At 35.9% G+C, this 21,723-nt stretch overlaps 1 protein-coding gene across 2 annotated transcripts in view; it reads right to left on the reverse strand.

Annotated features, from left to right (window-relative positions):
• The window catches only part of EFL1 (elongation factor like GTPase 1), an 81,125-nt gene that overhangs the window by 59,297 nt on the left and 105 nt on the right, over window positions 1-21,723 (reverse strand). The window contains exons 2-12 of one of the 2 annotated variants that reach the window (XM_040601449.1): window positions 21,161-21,263; window positions 20,421-20,488; window positions 20,140-20,224; window positions 18,642-18,775; window positions 17,893-18,030; window positions 16,806-17,020; window positions 12,299-12,422; window positions 11,343-11,419; window positions 11,054-11,190; window positions 10,124-10,246; window positions 7,470-7,569 (exon numbers count right to left, since the gene is read on the reverse strand). In XM_040601449.1, coding sequence (XP_040457383.1) covers window positions 7,470-7,569; window positions 10,124-10,246; window positions 11,054-11,190; window positions 11,343-11,419; window positions 12,299-12,422; window positions 16,806-17,020; window positions 17,893-18,030; window positions 18,642-18,775; window positions 20,140-20,224; window positions 20,421-20,488; window positions 21,161-21,251 — 1,292 coding nt within the window. In that variant the 5' untranslated portion in view covers window positions 21,252-21,263. Of the gene's footprint in view, window positions 1-7,469; window positions 7,570-10,123; window positions 10,247-11,053; window positions 11,191-11,342; window positions 11,420-12,298; window positions 12,423-16,805; window positions 17,021-17,892; window positions 18,031-18,641; window positions 18,776-20,139; window positions 20,225-20,420; window positions 20,489-21,160; window positions 21,512-21,723 lie in introns of those variants that run through there. The other variant, XM_040601448.1, reaches the window with a different exon arrangement.

Genomic DNA, 21,723 nt, shown 5'->3' on the forward strand with positions numbered 1-21,723 from the left:
AGCAAGACAAATTTGCCACACTTCTCAGGAACTTTTCTTCTTTTTCTTTCTTTTCTCTTTTCTATATTTTCCTTTGAAAGAATCATCTCTTAAAAAATCACTGTGACAGAATTAAGAATATGTATCACTGAGATTTGGGATAGTGTGGTATTTCTGTTTGGTTTATTTATTTTATTGCAAAAGAGAGTGAGGCTTAACAATACAAAATGCAAAACAGATGGTGGAGAAGAAAACTTTTTTATGATGACTTTTTTTTTCCTGAAGGCAGCTGTTCAAAGCTATTTAAGGGTTTGGAATGTCTGAAAAAATTCCCAGAGGACAGAGGTTGATAGGGAAAGTACAGATGAGACAGCCAAGGGTATCATAAATGCAGTCTTTATATGATAGCATAGTATACACATGAGGACATACGCATGCATTCTAACACATTTTATTGTCCAAAAATACTTTTCATTTGTGTAAATAATCCTGAGAGTAAAAGAAAAACAGGTGGTTTGCTTTTTTCCCCTTTACATAATATTTTTAAAAGTTTCAGTATATTTAGGTGTCAGCTCTAATCACAAATGTTAAAGGTACCTTAAAATTCTGAATGCACTGCTGTAAGTTGCAATACATGTAAGTATAGTTAATTATATTCTCAATTTGATAAGAAGCAGATTGAGTGTGGGTGGGACTTTAGCTAGTAGGTACAACCTAGACTTCCATCCTGGTTTCTGTCAGTGTCAACTTTTATAAAATTAGTCACTCCCAGTAGTATCATTAGAAACCACAAAAAGATAATGTTGTCAAATAAATCCTTATATAGAATTGTAACACACTCAAGCAGAATACAGAACAAGATTAATGTGTGTAAGGTACTGGATCTGCAACAAAACCAGTTTTAAATTATACCATGATTTATTCAATTTCACCAGTTGGCAAAGCCAATCAGAAGGCAAATCAATTTTGAACAAATGCTGCCCAAACCAAAAAGACTCTCTTCGCTTCTTCCCTACTATATTTTTTCTCTCCTCTTTTTTGACTCCACAAGAAAAGATCTTCAGCCTCATAATACTGGCAGAAACAAAACAGGACCATGCAATCACACAAAAAGCAGTAAATGAAAATTCTGGAGCAGAAAGAAAAAGATATTCCCTACCTCCACACAGATGCTACAGCATCCAGACATCATACACATGGCACAAGTAATAGAGAGCTGACACGGATGGGTAACCGCATTATTACTAACCCATCTTAACCTCAACCATGTGGTAAACAAACGCCATGGAAATAACTGTACAGTAAATAGTATACTATACATATTATTAACATTCACTAGATTGTTGATTAAATGCATCAGATTCCAGGTAATATAAGCAAGCTACTGCCAACTACTTTATTCCCAGATTCCCAGGGGATAACTCACTTAGTTCAAACTAAAATTCTTCATGCAATCAAACCTCTGGATATGACGGCTTTTCTACCCTTCCATGTTACCAAAAAGAAACTTCATTCAAAAACATTGCAAAAATTCATAGTAAAGAAAAAAAACACCAAAACAAACAGAAATTGGCCTCTGATTATTAAAGTGTTGTTTATTTTTTAACTTTTTACCCTTCAGACAGTTTTAAAAAGAAAAGACCACAGCCAGAACATCAACTGATTTCTGAAAGACTGATACTAAAGTCAGTAAGTATCTGTGATGCATCTCCTATATCATGAACAATGGTTTTGAATTAGCTGAGAATACTTTCTCTCCATACAGTTTTTACCAGTTTAAATTCCATGAGCTTATGGACATATGCTTGACTTCATGAAACTAAGGGGGTAATTTCTGTTACCAGCTTTAAATCCAAGTAATTTATAAAGAATCCATTGGATTACTCTTCATGACTCTGCTCTTCAGATTTAGGTTTAGTTAAGTCATTGGCTGCTGTTCTGCTCACCATCTGGCACTCAAAGACTTCTGACAACAGAATCCCTAAAGACAGCTCTCTCAAGTGCAGCTTATTTGCTGCAGTTCAGCACAGATTATGTCCAGTGGTCTTTCTAATCCTTCTGAAGTTCATTAATATCTGGATTAAACTGCCCTATGTCTATGGAACTATTTCCATTCACAAACTAATGTACACCTACCAAGATTATTTCCTATCTTTTCTATTGCAACTGAATGCACTAGGTAATTCACTGTAGAAATAAATGTGTATACAGAAAACATACAACTGAAAATTATCCAAATCAGAATTACGTAAAATTTCACACAACAACCTTACAGGGCTCCTGCAAAGGGGAATACTCAGTACATGTTTCACATTATATTAAATAGCAATTACCATTCATTCTGAGATACATAATGAAATTAAGTTATTAATATCAAGGTGTCATACACTGCCTTGAAAAACGCTTGACTGATACACTGACCTTTGATTTATCTAACATACTAAAAGTGCAATAGAGAAGAAACTTGAAGCAAAACTCTTCCAGAAAGTTACAAGCTTTTCTCTGTTAAGCTTACAATTAACAAAATAATGTCCAGAGATTCAAGCTTCATCCAATGCTACATATCCCTCTCTTAGATCAGTTCCAATGAAATTTATTTCACAAAAAACACAAGTAGGGTTTTAAATTTTTGAAATGCCTTTATTACCCCATTAATTATATAACTGGGTGCCATCTTCAGATGTTAACCTGTAAATCCAACAGGCTGTTCAGATGACTCATGCCATATTCATTTCTAATGCACTAACTACAATATAGAACAAACTCAATGCAAAAGAAGATGATGGGTTCAGACCACATGTAAGTCACTGCAAGTTATACTGCCTTTGAACATAATAAATTTACTTCAGAGCTCGGAACTTTATAAATGTTCCCTTCTTTTGATCAAGACAATGTAATGTCTTCGTAGCTGAAGGTTGGGCAAAAATCACAGGTTTTAGATTTTTACCCATGTAATTTTTAGGAAACATTAGAAAGGAAATAGATGAAGTATAGTAAAATCTGTTGGTTTAAGACATGCAAACAAGCTGTACTACAAAACAAAGAAACAGTTACCATCATAATTTCATGCAGAATTGTATGGGAAAGTGCCCATTTCATGGTGACACCTAAGAAAAAAGATAATCTTGCTTCCAAGCTGACTGAGAAGAAAGAAGTACCTTTCGTATTATCTAGAAGAAAACAGTAGGGGTATTACAGGTTTTATATCCCCTACTGTAGTCATGAAATATGATTTTAGTACATCAGATTATTTGGTCAACAGACTTTATTACTACTGAAAAGCAGAACTAGAATTTCTTTAGTGTACTCAATCTACATTATTCAGCAGCATTGTAAGAACAATGGACTTGAAGTAACACTAAAGGTTTGCCTCCTATTGCTGACACTGCATCACATCACTGACATTCGTACATAAAGCTCTACAAAGTCAGTAGAGGATTCCATCATAATGAACATCTGATGTCCAATTTACATTTTCTCAGTATTTTACACTAAATACACATAGCAACAGCTAAAACTACTTGAAAGCAATTGTACGTAATTACTAAACATTTCTTTTTTACACTGGGGTAGATAAAGACAGGATTGTGAACCTCGGGAAGAACAAACTAGAACATTTATATTCTGTACCTAAATGCCAAGCTCTGCTTTTATTTAGACACCTACACTCAACCATTCTGTTCTAGACTGCGGTTCAAAACAAAAAAATAGCAGAAAGGAGAGAAAGAAACAGCATATGCTGAACGAACACCTAATTCTGCATACAGCAGTACTTAAGAATAATAATCACAGGCTTCATCAAATAACCATGGACTCATTACATAAAGCAAGTAGCTCCAAAAGAAGCCAATACAGTCTTATTTCCTACTGGTTTTGGTTTTAGATATTTTATTATCTAAACCGAAAGAGCTCACACTACAGTCTCTTATTAGGGTTCCTAATTTGTTTGTCTACTCTGCCCGATTTTCAGAAGATTTACAGCTTTGTCTGATTTGGTTGGAATTAGCAAATAATCTCTGAAGTTCAGACAGAAGAAATAGGAAGACAAAACATATTTGCACAATTCTAATTTCTTCAGAAAAACCTGATAAAAAACTCAGGGACTTGCTGGTACTACATAAAATCAAGTTTCAGATCTTGCCAGAGAAGGATAAATATAAACTGCCAACCTGTTGTAACCCAACCACAATTTATTTTCCTATGCATTCCAGTGTTGTAGCAGCTGACAAACTTTGTTATTTAAACAGTAAAAGCAAAAACATAGCAATTTTAGTATAGAATCTATCAATTTTTAAAGTCACCTTCTAGGAGATATTAGTTGCCAATATCAGTCTTAAAGGAGGTTGTTTTAATTAAAAATCCAACCTTCGTTATCATTTATTGTACACCCTGGACTTAAAAGAGCATTTTGCTTTTCTGAACCTATGCTTAGAAAGTATTACAAGCAGATGGCAGAAATAAGACAAACTATAAAAACTGCAAAGTCAATTTGCAGTTTCTGAGAAATTCACAAAAAGGTAACCTTATCCAATACTACCTTACAGAAGGAAAGAAAAAGACAGTAGCATAGATCTACATTTTTTCCCCCGTGGAAGTAGACTACTGTAAGTCTTGCAAAAAAAAAAAATATCCCAGATTTTTTTTACATGCTTCAATATGTTTAAAAATACTTCCCCTGGCCCCCAAAGGATAGAAATAACCTAGCAGATAGGTCCAGCAGTCAAACATCTAAACATACAAGAGCACAGTTCTTTTTCCTCAAAATTAACACATGTACTGAAGTTCTTAAAAAGGTAAATATTAAAACAGTTAATCAACCTAGCATATGTATTCTTTGTTCCACTCTATGTTCAGGCATTATTATGGAGCATCCTTATGGAATGCCAGTTTAAGTATTTGATCTCACACACTCCACACAACCTTCACTCAGTTCTGTTAAGCACAGTCTTCACTGTGTACCTGTAAATAGCACACAGTGGCAAATATAATACAAAACATGTGCTTAGGAACAATATTTATACAATCCCATGCTTTTAAAACACTTGTTTTATTTCATGCAGATAGCTTTCCTTCCTCTTTAAAACTAACCTCCTTTTCTGATTTCTTCAAGAACTGCTTACCTGTAGAATCTTAATTAAAAATACCAGGAAATACACATTTAGCTATATTACCGTTTTTCAAAAAATGGAATTCAGCTGTCACTTCCAAACAAAAACAATATCAAAATCGCATGGTGCTGATGACTGGATATCTCAAAGTAAAACAGTCATGTGATTTCATTTTAATACTAACCAAGTAGTACCTAGTTGAATGATGTAATATTAAGGCCAGCAAGAAATACTTTTCACACAACCTATGGAGCAAGACACCACAATTTTCAATTTACTGGATAAGCAGGGAGAAAGGACATATTGTCTAGTCATCAGTAATATGCCTCAAGACTCCCACAACGAATTCCAGGACAGTCCTCACTCTCCTGCAATATTATCTCAGAAAGCCTAATTTATCTGAATTTTGTTTGGACTTTTAGGCCACCTTGGCCTTACTTGGACTATCAGTCAACTGCAATCCTCCACTCAACTCAGTAAACATCTTCAGGTTTTATCAAACCCAACTGATGATCAGAATTACAAATTTGTTACACAATATTTATCAGAGTGCAAAAATGGTATCATATTTGCATTCTGAAAACCACTAGAATTGAGTGCAGCACATTTTTTACCTAAGGAGAAAATACACCCAACAAGTAACAATGGTTGGGCTTCCATATTGAATGCATCATTCACAAAAAAAAAAAAAAAGAAAAAAAAAAGGGAGCTGGTCACACTGGTCACACACACACATACTATGAACCACAACAAATGGTAAATTTCTTCAAAATATTCTTCTCTCCATTTAAGGAACTTCTTCTCTCTTTTAAAAGAATTACAGTGTAACAAATAGCATATAACACATGTAAAACAGCTCCCTTCCTGAAGGGAGATGACTAAGAAGAACAAAAAAACAACCACCAAGAAAGATGAATATTGTAGTCATGGAAGAAGTTTATCCATGAGGCAGAGTGCTCACAAGCAGGTGACATAGAATGAAAAAAACCCAACCCAGGTCTTGCAGTAGCTACCTTTTGTTTTACTAGGTATTCTTTTAATTTTGAAAATACGTCCAAGATTTTCTGTGCTTGGTGCATGTAAAAGCCCCCTTTGCCTCTGTGTGACATCCTCATCACATAGAAGAATCTCAGTCGTCCCAAAAAATAAAAGAACAGGTCATTATCACCGATAGAAGAGCCAGAAAGTGATGGCCTCAGCATAGTCTTCTCTGATTACCAAAAAATTACAGGAAAGCAGGCAAAGCAGGAACAGCACTGCTGGGCTACACCAGTACCCCAGCAAGAACTCCTGTTTCAGATACATTTAAAGACAGAACTCAAAGCAAGACTGCACCATCTAGTGCCTGGTCAATCCATAAGCGCGATGCATCTTTTCCCACAACCCAAACAGCTCAAGAAAGGCTTTTGGTGGAAGATTTGTAGATAAGGATGGGAAAAAAAATTGAAATAAATCTAGGAAGTGTGTGAAAAACCTAAGATAGTAGTGAACCTTTCCAATATTACCACAGCAGCAGTACCATTGCTTGCACAAAGATTTAACAGTCTAATTTCCTAGAAAGGTTAATATTTTATGTATTACTTCACTGTTCAATGATAATACCAGAAAAACATAAAATGCCCAGTTAAAAAAAAAAAAGTGACTACTGAAAACGCCTCAGAGGCTCAGTGGAATAAAAGGTTAAGATGAACTCCATTCTTATGAACTCGTAAGCAAAGCACATTTCTTCTGTAAAAAAGCAGATGGCTTCAGCTAAAAGTAGTGCAGGTAAGTATGTCAGGGAAATGGAATCAAGAAGGATGTACCGCTCAAAGGAAATAAGATGGTGATTCAACAATAAAAAGCTGTAACAAAAAATATTCCAAACCTCCCAGAAGAAAATCTTTTCAAGTGTATTAATGCCTCTCAGTTCACTCCAAAAAGTTATCAAGATTGAGACTACTTTAATTAACTCATTTTATTTTGCACTTGCAATAGGCTGGATGATCACTTGGCTATTACACCAAATTTGATGGTGTTCCCTGCTACAAACACAAACTGTTATGATCATGTCAGCACAACCTTACTGAAAGTCAATCATATCTTCAACCAAACATCCTGCAACAGCCTACAACGTATGCGTTAGGACATATCTGGACAAAAGTACTATTCTCCAACAAATGTTTTCTACTCCTTAACAAATTTACTAGATCTTCTAAAACTAAACAAATCATTTCTAGAACTTGTTCAGAAAAACTCCACTTGCTGAAAAGATTGTATTGCCTCTCAAGAATTTGTGAATTATTTTCTCAGGTCTAAAACAATTTATCCAGGCTTACAACATAACTTTTTTCCCAGAAGTATCTAATGTAGATCAGAAAGTTAAACGTTACATTTTCTTACCTTGGTTTATTGTGTGGTAATGTCTTTGCATCAACAGCAAACATTTTAGAAACAAAGACAATAACCGGGGCTGTTTCTTCACTACTGCATTTCATAAAAGCTGAAGAAACATAAAGGGAAGTTATTTGCACAACTTTTTTCCCAAAAGTATGGACAAAACTATGGCTTTCCATCAATTTTATAGGAATTACTGTTTATTTCCTATTTCAATGGAAAATATGCTAAAGACAAATTAATAGGGAAAAGTAGAAAATTACTCCAACTTAATTATTTGTTAACCCTGCCTATATCTTCAAGTCTGTTCCACAATAAAATAAAATGAGCAATATTGTAAAAATGGAACTCTTCATAACAAACTAGATACATTCCAACTAAACATATTGATTTGATATTTAAAGTTGAATTCATAGGCTGGTTTAGATTAGAATGAAAATCAGAGAGCAGCTTAGCATTAAGACCAAGCTACTTATTCAATACCTCAAAGAATTCTCCCTCCTTTCACACTGAAAGAGGAAATCCTGCAAATGTCCAGATGCTCACGCCTTCACAAAACAGTAACAACTTAACAGCAAAAATGCATATTCTTCAAAGGATGAAGGATCCACGCAAAACTCATTCAATACTTCAGAAATTCCCATAAACTATTCTAACAACACAGAAAATAAATCGTTGTCTTCTATACTTCTCCCTTTTATCTGACGTAGGGGAAGACTACGTTATAAGGTGCTTAGGCAAACAAAGCACAATACTACTAAAAATCAGCAAGATATTCACTAAATGTAAAGAATGCTATTTTTTCATAACCAACAGCACTAAGATCCAAGTTTACAGATGTAAATTTCTTCTCATTAACTTATACTAATACAGTATGGAATACTGTTTGGAGAATACAGTATTTGCAAATGTTCAGTAAAGGATGAAAATATCAGTTGCCTCAGCCCCCGGAAGCAATTCCTAACAGTCTGTCAATTTGATGTTCACATCTCATCTTACATTACATCTCATATCTCATCTCCTTAGGTTTGTTGAAGCACTCTTCAAAACACCGCACTAAACACCTTTCACCACACGTACAAAGTTAAGAACTGTTTTTAATTATTACTAGCTTAAGCATGGTATCTTCTTGTAATTTTTACTAAACTACCTCTTAAATAGCAGAGAACATTTACTACCTTAAAACAAAATGGGATTCTATTACATTCTGTTGAGTTAGAAAGAAAGTTTGTGGAACAACAAAACCCCATATATAAAGCCTATTTGTCCCCTACAAACCTATGTGAAAAGATCATTTGGGAGCATTCTTTTTCAGACTACCAAACCTGGGTGAAAAACATCACTTGATTTGATACAGAACTTCCAAGCCAACAGAGGAGATTACCACATATACATGTAGAAATACAAGCTTTGCTCACCACTGAGCATTTTATCCATGTTATCAACTTTGATTTTCAGTTTCTCTAAATATTTAATTCAGCTTCAGCAGTTCTCATCTGTCTTTCAGGAAAAGAAATCAGCAGCAGTTCCCTTTTCCAAGGCATCACAATTTTTATGAAGGATACACATGAACACAGATTTTATGTTTACAAATAATTTGAAGTTAGAAAAAGGAAAATGAGGATCTTACTAGCTCTCCTGCATGCTGTACACCAAGATTATTTTCATTACTGCCTATATACAGTTCTTTTAATGCCTACAACAAAGTTAAATCATTGAACATAATCTTTCCAGCCCCTAATACAATTTTATAACACAGGACTTGGGTGATTACCAAACTTCCTCTTACTTTTGCATACAGACATCCCAATGTTCAACACAACAGCATCTGAATATAGCATCAAACCCTTCTCAAGGAGGAATGCTTAGTTGAAGGTGGAAACTCTGCCAGAACTGGACATGAAATCATGATCTCAATGAAGCTGATGACAAAACATTTAACTTCAAAATACCAGGATTTCATGTCTTCATTTAACACTCTGGATAACAAAATATATTTGTTGCCCTGGAAGTCTTCTGGCTCTTGTTTTTATTTGCTAATCTTTTATCATTCTGGAATATTATGAAAAAACTAAGAAATCAAGTTATACACTGTCATCTATGGATGTTGATGAAATTCTTAATGACAATGTTTGTAGTAACAGCTAAGCTACACCTTACTAACTTCTCAGTACACAAACTACTTAGTAATAAATTCAACAAAAAATGTTTTTCATTTTAAATCACCAAAAAGCTGGGCCTATTTAATCAACATACTGTAAAAATGAAATCCAAATTCAAACCCCTGCTAGATAAAAAACAATTATTTTAATATAGAACTTGGAAAAATAGTCAATTCTCAACTACATGATAACTTCTGTTTGGAACTAAAAACAAGTATTAATCTCATATCCCTCCAAAATTCCCGATTTCAGTCTTAGACTTTAAATCACCTGCAGCCTGAGCTGTCTAAAACCCATGAATATATGAAATTGAAGATAAATGTACGGCCATAAAAATAAGACATAATACTATGACAGGTCACTAACAAACATCAACAAAGCTACTAAAAGTAAAATAATTATAAATCTAAATACAGATTACTACACATCTTATGATCCAAAGACAAACACAAGACAGAAGCAACCAATCTTCATGTTAATGAGAGAACACCTACTCACCACTTTTCAGTTCCTGAGTTTCTGGTGGCAAAGAATCAAATGTTCTAGCTCCAACACACATCAGCTTTTCCACTCTCTCTGCAGTGATGTCAAGAGGGCTGGGAAGTTTATTACACACCATGGCTAAAGCACATTGCTAAGGATATACATTTATATATTCATATTTCCTTACTGAATGCAAATAAAAGACAAATGCTTTCAATGTTTCTTTCTTTAAATCAACCTCTTGCACTAACTGCCAGCAACAAGAGATAGCTAAAATCCAGCCCTGTGTGTTACAGTGCATAGAGCTCCCTCTCAAGTCAGCAATAATTCTTGGCATTTATCCAAGGGCAGAATGGATAGTTAAGTAGGGGTAGCTCACCCTCCTATGCGCAACTGGGAAACTAAGAAAGGTACAGTTGGGGCAAGATTTACAGAACTAATTAGCATTCACACACAAAAAAATTGTGCATGTCTACTGTAATATAATATGTATTATATTATAAACGATGAGAAGGCCATCTACACAGCAGACAAACAGCAACAGCCGATCTTGGATTAAGAATATGTATGCCTAAAACATAACACCAGATACTTAAAGAAGCTCGTGGATGGAAGACCTAAGATACTATTATGAAAAGAAGATTAGCTTATCCTTCAAGAAAACCATGAAAATTTGTATATGAAACTACATAATTAAAGAATATTGTTAAACTACCTTGTTTCATAACTTATTTTCCTAAAAAAAGGATGCGTGCAAAAGCACAAAGCTGGTAGAAATGTATGCTTAATTTCTTTAGGTATGTAACTTAACTTTACATGTGAGAAAATAGCTCCAGCTAACATAGGCACAGATTACAAAGAGAACAAATCACACATTGAAATATGTGAGCACTCTGAAGTCTGAGAACTGCAATAGAACAAAAAGCGTATCTTCCTTAAGGATACACAGGACTGCATCAGATATTGGTAGCCACTGGCTACAAATGGCATGAAGATGAACTTTAGGGTCTGCATGCCGTGACTCCCGTGCACCGATTTTCAGTCCCAAAGAGGTGACTATTTTTTCAATTTTTTCTTTGTCTCTGTAAGGTAAATAAATAAGATTGATTAAAAAAAAAAACAACACAGCAGCAATACATAACAAGCATCTACAACATTTCTTGTTTGAGAATTTTAAAAAAATCACCATAGCCCATAGAAAGAGATTCCATGAAAACTTTATAGATCTTCTCACCTTTTCATAACAGCTTCATACAAACTCCATATGTTGTCCAGCACCAATTGCACAAACAAAGGTTTCTTTCCTTTTGACTGGTAGAACATAAACATACAGGTAATTACCAGCAATCCCTCAGTGTTACAATAGGCTTAAGACTGCACTTTCAACTGACCATTTTCATAATGAGTGTCTAAAACCTTTATTCAAAATCAAAGCAATTATCTGTTTCTACACAAGATCACTACTTCATCAGTCTGTCTTAGCAGAGCGGTACAAGGCACAAAATAAACATGACATTTACAAGTAAAGGACATGGTTTTCAATTTCACAAAAAGAGCCTGATAAATACAGAACATGTCTACCTCAAGCCTCGTTTGCACCCTTTTTATAACTATTAATCCTTACCTATGAAAACACAAAGAAATCATCATTGAATGCAAACAGGAAAACTACCTTCTCCTCTCCTAACTTTTAGTGGTGGAAACACTTAATGCAAGAGAAGTGTAGTTTTCAGGCCAGGGTTTCAGTATAGCACTCAATGGGATTTCACTAAGGCAAAAAAGACTTTCTAAATCCTAAACGTGAATATCCTAAGCTGCTCAAGGACTCTTCAACTAAGACAGAGACCCACTCACGACTCTCGTTTCTACACTATTAAGTCTTCCACTCATGTGTTTTGCTGCTCTATGCTGAATTCTTGAAGCTGGAACGTCTCTCATGGTGTGAACAGATATTTAAGAGCAACTGTGAGCACGGTTTGATGGTATTTCCTCCATGTGGCTATTGAATGGTCAATTCTGGAATGTTCTCTTCTCCAGGGGCTGATGCAAGGCTATCCTAGTGACTTTATACCTCCACTGACGTTGAGTGAAAAGGTACTGAGGTCAATTTTCAGAATACACTATGAGGAACAGAATTAATAAATACAAACCAAAATAAAAGCCAGGTAATATTTCTGACAACCTCCCTACCTGATCACCTTTCATTATCTTCTTCGCTTTTGTATTTAGATAATAATCTCCCCATAAAGTCTTCAGAAGTACTGCAGGCTTGATTCCAATCTTTTGGCTGTACAGTTTGGCAAAATGCTCAATTCTGAAAGGAAACAAAGCACATTTTGATACAAGTATAATGCTATTTGTATGTGCTTATCAACCTAAGCAATGGAAAGCTTATGTGAAAATCACACACAAATCTCAAATCCTTGTTTTACTCCCATTTTTCCAATTGTCTTCATCACTTTAGCCCACACTGTTTAACATTTACACCTGCAAAAATGTTTAGTCACAACAGCTCAAAAATGTCAGCAGTATTTGTATGTTCTCAGTTTGTTTCAAGTCAGCTTCAAGGTTGAACTTGTTTATTTGAAATAAATATTTGTGCATTACCCTGCCAGTAAATACCGAAAAGCATAATACAAAAGTTCTAAATATTTATGTGATGACTCTCAAATTTATTCTATGAAAGATACCCCACAACACACTTAACTATGGTCTCGGACCAGAACGGTACAAGTTAAAAATCAAGTATTCTTGTAAGCCACACTTGAGCCATCAGATACTGGTAATTCTTTTCCAAATTAACTACTTAGGGCACTTCTTTTTGTTTGAATCATTGCTTTAATAATGAGTAAAGCCCAGAAAAACAATATAAAAAAATGTAATGCCATAATTGTGTTATAAAGCCAACTGTGTCATTCAGTGGTCCCCACGAGTTAATAAAAGCAGGCTGCTAACAACCTAAACAGGGAGCCCTGAATATTCTATGGTTTCTTTGCTGACAATGTTCAGTGAGCAGTAATAGAAAAAATTTCTATGTATTTGCTCCCTGTGTACACAGAAACAATAATGTACATATACCATCATAACAATCCTACTTAAAGAAAAATGATTCTTGATAACCTGTTCTTTGAAATCCAGAATTCTTAAATTTCTACACACCTAAAAAAAGACCTGCCCATGTCAGTAAGCTGAGTTCTGAACTAAGAGCAAAAAGGATAATTCTTTCCCCCCCCCCCAGAAACTACACCAAACTCTGAACAGGGGGAAAATGTTCAAGAATCTTGTGCTAGTAGCTCTTGCATATGTATTTATGGTATTTTTCAACACTTGAGGATAATGAGAAAAACATATGTATTGATTGCACTGGATGAGGCTGGCACTGCCTAATAGCTGATTTTTTTTCTGCCATGACAAGTCGTAATGCCTTTAGGAACAGAACCCACATCCAGGTAACAGCAGTCAAGGCTTGCCCCGACTAAGAAGATGCTCCGCTGACGTGCATTTCACCACCTGGTACTGGCTGGCAATCCAGAAGTACCTCTTGAAACTAGTTCAGGAAAATATTCCTTTTCCCCCCCCATTATATGATTGATAAGAACCATGCCAGTTCACCATAACAAACAAAGTTGTATCAGAAAGCCAACAATCTTCATTCAGCTTCAACAAATACATTAAAACATCTTCCAAATGGGAGGGGAAAACGCAGAATTAGGACAAGTACAAATAAGAAAATGAGCAGATAGGAGTCCTGTTATTTGTCCAAGCTGTAGGCACATTTTGTGGGACAAAGAATAGATTATACAATAGACAATGTGTTTTAATGTATAAATAGTCTGATCCAGATCCAGCAGTATAATACTAACACCCCTTGCCTAAGTTAGATGCATAAATGTTTTGGGCTCAGATACAGTCTTGTACATGGATAGTTCAATTCCTATAATCTTTAAGAAGTTTCAATATGTAAAGCAGAAGGGGATTAAAATTTGGGGAATCTTAGCAAACACAGGTTTTAGTCTCATATTCAATGAAAAGCATTCTACACCTTTTAAGTTCATCTTGGCAAAGAATAAACAGAAAGCCTATCAGTCCTCTCTAGTATACCAATAAACCAGTCACAAAAGAAAGGCCAGGTCATATCCAGCTCATTTCTTGCCCCCATTTGAAGCTAAATTACAACCAATATTTAGATTTCAGAAACTCTGCAAGTAAGGTTCAAGCCACTTGACAAACACTTCAAGTGGCAGAGACTTAGCAGATACAAAAAAACAGCTAAAGCTGAAGCGGAATGATAACTGGTGAAGATTACCCTAGCATACATCATTAATAATCTATCACGCATTCCACTCTGCAGAAATATCTGTTACCAACATACACCAAGTGCTAAAAGTTTTGGGGAAAAATAATTAAGAAAATACATACAAGGTATTTATCTAAGAAAATAACAAATTAGAGACTCTCAAGCCCTAAGCACTGTTTTAGAGAAATTTTCTTCTCTACCTCTCAGTATATACCCCAATGTTACTACAAATGAGATGCAGAACCTGGAACGTATCAGAGAGTAAACTCCTGTGTCAAACAATTCAAATTGAAGTATTTTTTGCTAAACCTCTGAGCTGGAGAAACAAATAAATTTTCTGCCACATTTGCATGAAATTTAATTCTACCTGCAGTGAAATCATCAGAAGAAAAGAAATCATGTAAGGAAGATAACTATCTGAAGTCTCACTTTTATCCACCTACCCTTTAAGAACAACATGCTTGCTTGCTCATTACAAGGGTGATCATAGGGTGTTTATGACCACATGCTTATATCAGAATGTAGTTCTGTAACCTATAAAATCTTAATAGTTGATCATTTACTTGCAAATATCAAGTAGCTTGATCTAAAGAAACAGCTTCTAAATTGCTTTTGAGCTTGTTATTCTACTTATTGTAACAAAGTTCTCCATTGTATCATTCTCTTTACAAAACATTTTTCTTAATGTTTAGCATTCCCTGGCAGTGTACTTAGAATACTAATGCTAAACCAAAGCCATCTTTGAACCTCCCAAAACAAAAACTTAGCTTTTTGTTTTCATTTATTGGCTTCCACAGGCTTTGTCAGTATCCAAAACAAAAGCTGCAAATTGCCCAATCTTTATCCCTACAGGACTAAACAAGCAGATACCTCTAAATCATTTCAACATCTGCTAAAGAAAGTGTTCATAATCTGACTCCAAACTTGAACAAGTTTGTAACAGTTGCATCCCAAATACCCTGTGTAACAACAGTTCACTACCACAATCCATTTTTTCTATGGAATTTCAACAAAAAGTTACAAGTCGGGAAAGCTAAAGCCTATAAAGATCAAAATACTGTTCCCCTGTGTAGCATAAAACAGAAGAATGACTGTGGGCATCATATAGGAATGGAGGAGTTCAGGCAAGATGTGTGTTAACATGCAGATCACCAAAGACATCAGAAAACCTTCTCTAACCTTCAGAAATGAAAAGGCCTCCCCTCACACACATCTTCTACAAAGAGATCTCTTTCCGACTAAAGAACATGTCAGAATTTGAAGATCTGTTTTCCATTTCCTTATACACTTATATTCTGATTTTTCTTTTTATAAATTATTATTATTCATGACAGATAACTCAACAAAAATATCCCATCTTATTTTCCCTTTTCTCTGCAGTGATAAGAAACATTTGTGTGAAGACTACAAACTACAAATGGAACCTTATTTAAGAGCTTGACTGTGACTTAAAAATCCCGGAGCTGGGTTCTGGTTTTTTTTAAGGATCTGCAGTATTAGTGACATACACTACTACTTAGTGCATCTTCTTAATTGTGTTTTCATGATGAAGACGACGACTCCACCTTGTGGCTAGCCATCAGAACACGTGTAATTTTTACACTAGCCTGCTGCCCTTTGAAACTAACTGCTAAGAACGGGACTGAAAAACAGAACTGATCACAAACTTAAATAAAGTAATCCAGAAATTTTTCTGAAACTGTTCTGTCCCCAAATTCTTACATTTACTTAAACAACACTGCAATGTTCTTTAGCAACTGCCGAAATAGAAATATACTAGGAAACAAGAGATAAGAAATGCACCTGAATGAAGAACAGAAAAAAGCTATAGATTAAAAAAAGCCTGATACACAAACACTTGAGGACAAATGCATAATTTCAAGGACAAGTCAAAGCCTGGTACAGAAAAAAACAGATCACAGTAATGCTGTGACCCAGAATTGTACTGGACTGAATCTGACAACTGAAAACTGGTGTCCTGATGCCAGCTACCAGCTTTACGCTTGTTATGAATGTCACTGTTCCTGTAGCTGGAAGGTCCAATTTACTTGTGAAACAGCTCCTGTACCACCACAGGTTTTGGCCTAGCCTACTGCAGCCTATCAAATGTCAGCAATTAATAAAATATTAAGTTCACCAGGCCAGGCTGGACACTACAGTGGGCTCAGCAGCTACTGTGTAAGTAAAAGAGGGGTCCCTGTCACATAGATGACAAAGCTGGTATTATTTTCAGCTGTCCAGCACTAACAACACCTTAGAACTGATTGTATACAGTTGCATATCACATAAAAATATAAAAATGAAGCAATTGAAAATACTTTAAAATTAACTGCAGTAATCAATTTAAAAAAAACAAACAATAAACCAACAAACAACTCAGTAACTCAATCCCAGACTTACCCAAAGCCCCAGCCATCAACTGCACTGGCAAACACCACATTTCCATGGTCTGGTGAAAAATAGAGATGTGAATCATCAGTATCTTCCAATCCAGCACTCCAGTCATAAACTTGATCTCCTGGTGCAGTGTCTGAAATACTTTCACTTTCTGTTTCTTTCTCAGCTCTTTCTTCTAAGACTTTAGAGGTAAAAAGTGCTCCAGTGACTGCATTGATCTGCAGAAGGATACATAAAAACACCCTAAGTAAGATCCGTTCACTCTTTCACAACCCTTGCAATTAAAATGCAATTCCCCCCACCCTCCAAAATATGAGAAGGGAAGTTATTTAACAAGACGGAACGCCTGCAATTCATTTTGCAATTTAAAACACAAACCTCGTGTATCTAAACTTGCCCATTTGGAGACAAGAGTTCGATGAGACTAACATTTTAACTCAAACACCTTGCTCTTCCCAAGTGTAAGTTAGCTGCATCAGGACTGAACCAGATAAAGAGTATGTGTAATACACTTTGTGTCTCAGAACACAGAATGGTGAAATAGGAACTTGTTACTGCCAACAAACAAACAAAGAGGAGGGCAAAGGGAAACCAGGTAGGTAAGTACTTAAAAGCAAGCTCTGGGAAAAAAAAAATAAAATAAAGGCAACGTAACTTTAAAACAACTTAAAAGATAAAAAGATTCATAAATACATCAATAACAGCAGCACTCTGAAGATATTTGTCTATCTCCAAAGAAGTTTAAGCAATTTAACAGGAAGAATAAAACATCCAGCATATTGTTTCCAAAAATGAAGACTCTTCCTGATGACCTGTCAAGAGGCATTTAATACTCTTTCCTCTATCACAGGCATTCTGAATGAACTTCAAAACCAAGTAGAAATAAAATGTATCTCAATGTAAAGTTAGACTAGATGTTATAATGCTTGATCCTGCAAAGTAAGAAAAAACTGGCTCTGCTGTCCTAAATTTATTCCAGCTATAAGGCACTGAAAACTACAGCCTCTCTCAATTCAAGAGCTGAGAAAAGGAGAAAGAAAAATACTTCAACAAAACCTGCTGCATGAACATAACATTATAGCATGAATACCTGTTCTAAGATATTCTTAAGGTGCAAGTATGCCTCCTGAGGGGTGAGCTTGAGCTCCACAATCAAGCGATCGATTTTATTAATCACCAATACTGGACGTATATTTTCTAGCCATGCTTGCCGTAGAACTGCTTGAGTCTATTAGGGAAACAGTTTAAAAAAATCCATTACAGAAAGCTTGATACCACAAAAGGAACAGATGGAATGCTAAAGAAAATTACAATATAATTCTAAAATTTCATTAAACATATAATAAAGGACAGGTCTGACATTCAAACCAGAAATTTGACTCCCATAGTACACAGTGTTAGTTATTACAGAATTCTGCAGAATGGCAAAATCTCATAGCAAAAACACCCACAATAGCAAAAAAAACCCAACTCTCCTTATAAAACTAAGCAATGAAAAAAATCAATTTCAATCTTATTTTGCCTATTTTTTCACCTAGAATACCCTAAAAGCACATGTAAAGATATTACTTCCCTTAACACATTTCTTCTCTATACATTCCATTACCTGAAAAACTACATACTCACTGTTCCAACCACACATGACTACATCAGCATTGCTCACTCTTCTGCACAACTATGAAACTAACAACCCTCTTTCATACCTCAAGTACACTGTCATTCATTAAGTTTTGTAAAACTTCTTAAACCAGCTCATCTTTTATTTCTACACTATATACTTAAGACTTTCTTACTCTGTCTTCTCTCCCCTCTTTCTCTACTTAATATACTTTACTTCACCTGTGGACAGACACCTTCAACAGCATCCACCACTATGATGCAACCATCACAGAGTCGAACTGCTGTAGACACTTCTGAAGAAAAATCCACGTGCCCTGGGGAGTCTATTAAATTAATCAGATACTCTTCATCACCTAGAATCAAATAATAAATTATTATTTCAGAACAGATGTCAAAAATATTTCTTTCAGCCACTCAATTATACTGCTTAAGCTATCATTAATTTCTAAGGACCGAACCAGCACACCATCATGCTTAAGAAAAACCCCTGTAAGACAGGAAGACTGTCAGCAGCATAACATCTAGTGGCTTGTGCCTAATGTATTTTAATTTCACTCAATGCTAATCTTCATCTTTCAATGCCCAACTACCTTTGGAAAACTAAAACCAAAACCACACCAGCTAACCAAACAAAAAGAAAACCCCTAACCATGACTAGGTAAAACATAAATCAGCTATGTCACAGTCTGCATTTTGAACAGAATGTCATAAAAAAACCCTGCATTCTATTCAAAATGCCTCCTTTCAGCCTTGTGATTCTTTTAGAACATGCTTTTGACTGTATTAGTAAAGTATCTTCAATATACCAATTCAGGAGTTTTCAAAATTTTCTACTCTACTCCCCCCAAAAATTCTGCTTAGTGGAGACTCATTTTTTTTTGACTGAGTTGACTCAGTCAACTTGCGATGAACTCACTGCATTTATCATCATAAGATCAAACAACTTTCTTGTTTAAGAAGTTGTATTAGAGTCTAAATTTCAATACAACAGAAGAACAACAGACATAAAAGGTTCCAACCATGAAAAGTAAGGTCATTTCAGAGCCAACAATAAAACAGCCACAGTTTACAACACTTAGCTGGAAGACCATTGGTTTCAACTATTATTTCAGCAACAGCTGATTGTAAATAGAATGACTAATGGTGGCTTTTCTGTTCATGCAATTCTTCTGTTAGTTATTCTTTTTTTCTGCACAAGCCTGGTAGTAATGTATTCCATGCTTTCATTTGCTTAGCTGAGAATAAGATGGTAAGGAACATGGAGTCGTAACAAAGATGACACTGTTAACTACACTATAAAAAGCCCTCTGAACTATTTAGAGTGTAACAAGCACCTTAACGTAGAAGTAAAGATATAAGTGTACAAAATCATTTAAAATGTGATGCTGTCTGAAAGAAGGTTTTGCCTTTAAGTGACATTATTTCAAGACTTAAGATCAAAATATAAAAATTTAGATCTAAAATAAAAAGGCAACTATTCTTATTGTCTCCACTTAGATATGACTGAATTGTATTCCCTAACCCTGAGATGGAACTTGATTTTCTTGGCTAACGGTTGAATACATGCCTAATTCTTTGCAGAATCACGGCCTAACAGTAATAATTATAAAAGTAAAAGTTGCATATGAAAATATCTCAAGAAAAACAATGAAGAGACAGGGAAAATTAACAAAAATACATATATTAAAGTTTATACTTGCCAGCATCAACAACTTACCTTTCACAAAGTGCAATGCAATTGCACTAGATTTCATCGTTATTCCTCGAATCTGTTCATCTTCTCTACTGTCTAGGTATCGCAGCTGAGTACAAAAACAAAAGAAGAGGTGATAAATCTGTAGATTCTCCTTCACTTGTTACTTATCAACTGTCAAAGAGTATGACTTCGAGAAAATGAGGTTTAACAAGACTAGGAATAGAATTTCCTTAATCATCACTGATTTACAATCCCAGCATGTGCACACCAGAATTTTATTAAAAACGACAGCATAACTCTACCTTTCCTGCCAAGCGGCTAGAGATTATTCCATTGCTAGATATTAGACAATCAGCTAGAGTAGTTTTGCCTGAAAAGAAAAAGAAATTACTTAGTTTAAATTAATACAGACAATGGAAAAAGATGCAACAATATTACAAATGCTGACAACCTCTACTGTTCTAAAATATCAACATTAATACAGACTCTAAAATGCCATAAAAGTACAAACTAACTTAAAAAAATATCTGATCATTCGACTTCACCTGTTAGATGTACACAAACATATTTTTGAAGGGTGGATGTAACCTTTCCTGTCATGATGAGGAAAGCAGTTGAAGTAACAAACAGTGCATTAGAGACTGTTTCTGTCTCAATATATCATGCAATTACAGAAAAGATTTGTGTCCTAAAATGATCATTTATTATTTCCACTTACATAACAAACTTCTTCCGTTAAGTAAACATAGAAATACAACGGCCTACCTCACACATGCATATATTTAATTCAGGATCATAGAAGTAGAAAACACTCGGTTTCAACTACTCCAAACTATTATAGTGTAATGTTCTCTGAAGTTCTACAAGTTAAGTTGCAACAGGACATAAGAAATGTGCATAAAGCCAAGTTATTTCTCAGAACCAGGATTAAAACAGTTTAAAGCTAAGCCCATGAAAACGTACTGCTTTAAAACAAGATCTCTCCATCATTCAAACCAACACAGGCGCACACACAGTTTTCCCTCACAAACACCTGCCTTACCATGATCCACGTGGGCTAATATACAGATATTCCTGATTCCAGAAGTCTTCTTCTGGAGGCCAACCATCTTTCCCACACTTGAGAGGGCCATGGTTGGCTAACTCTGTGAACGCAGGAGAGCATTTTATTTCGGAAGCAACGTAAGAAACAGCTTTTGTGGGTTTGGGTTGTTTTTATTTTAATTACGGAAATTGTGACGAGAGCTACTCATCAGGGAAACCTCCTCTGACACGTGGGGCGCGTCACGTTCCCCGCCACCATGTGTACAGCCCCCGGGACACCAAACGCACAGGGCACAGGCCGCGTTTCAACGAGCACCAAGAGCCGGGGGGGTTCCGGCTCTCCGTTCCGCGGGGCCCCTGGGCCGGGCCGCCCCCGCGCCGCAGAGGCCCAGCCCCAGGCGTTGGGCCGGGCCGTCCCCCGCCCGCCGCTCCCGGGGCACCGCCGGCAGCCGCAGCCCCCGCCGCGCCCCCTCGGGGCTGCTCCCACCCCTCCGGTGCCCCGGGAGGGGGCCGCAGACCTCCCCCCGACACCCCGCGCCGGGGCCGGCCGCTGGCGGTGCG

The sequence above is a fragment of the Falco naumanni genome, chromosome 7 (assembly GCF_017639655.2).
Source record: "Falco naumanni isolate bFalNau1 chromosome 7, bFalNau1.pat, whole genome shotgun sequence".
NCBI classification, from domain to species: Eukaryota; Metazoa; Chordata; class Aves; order Falconiformes; family Falconidae; genus Falco; species Falco naumanni.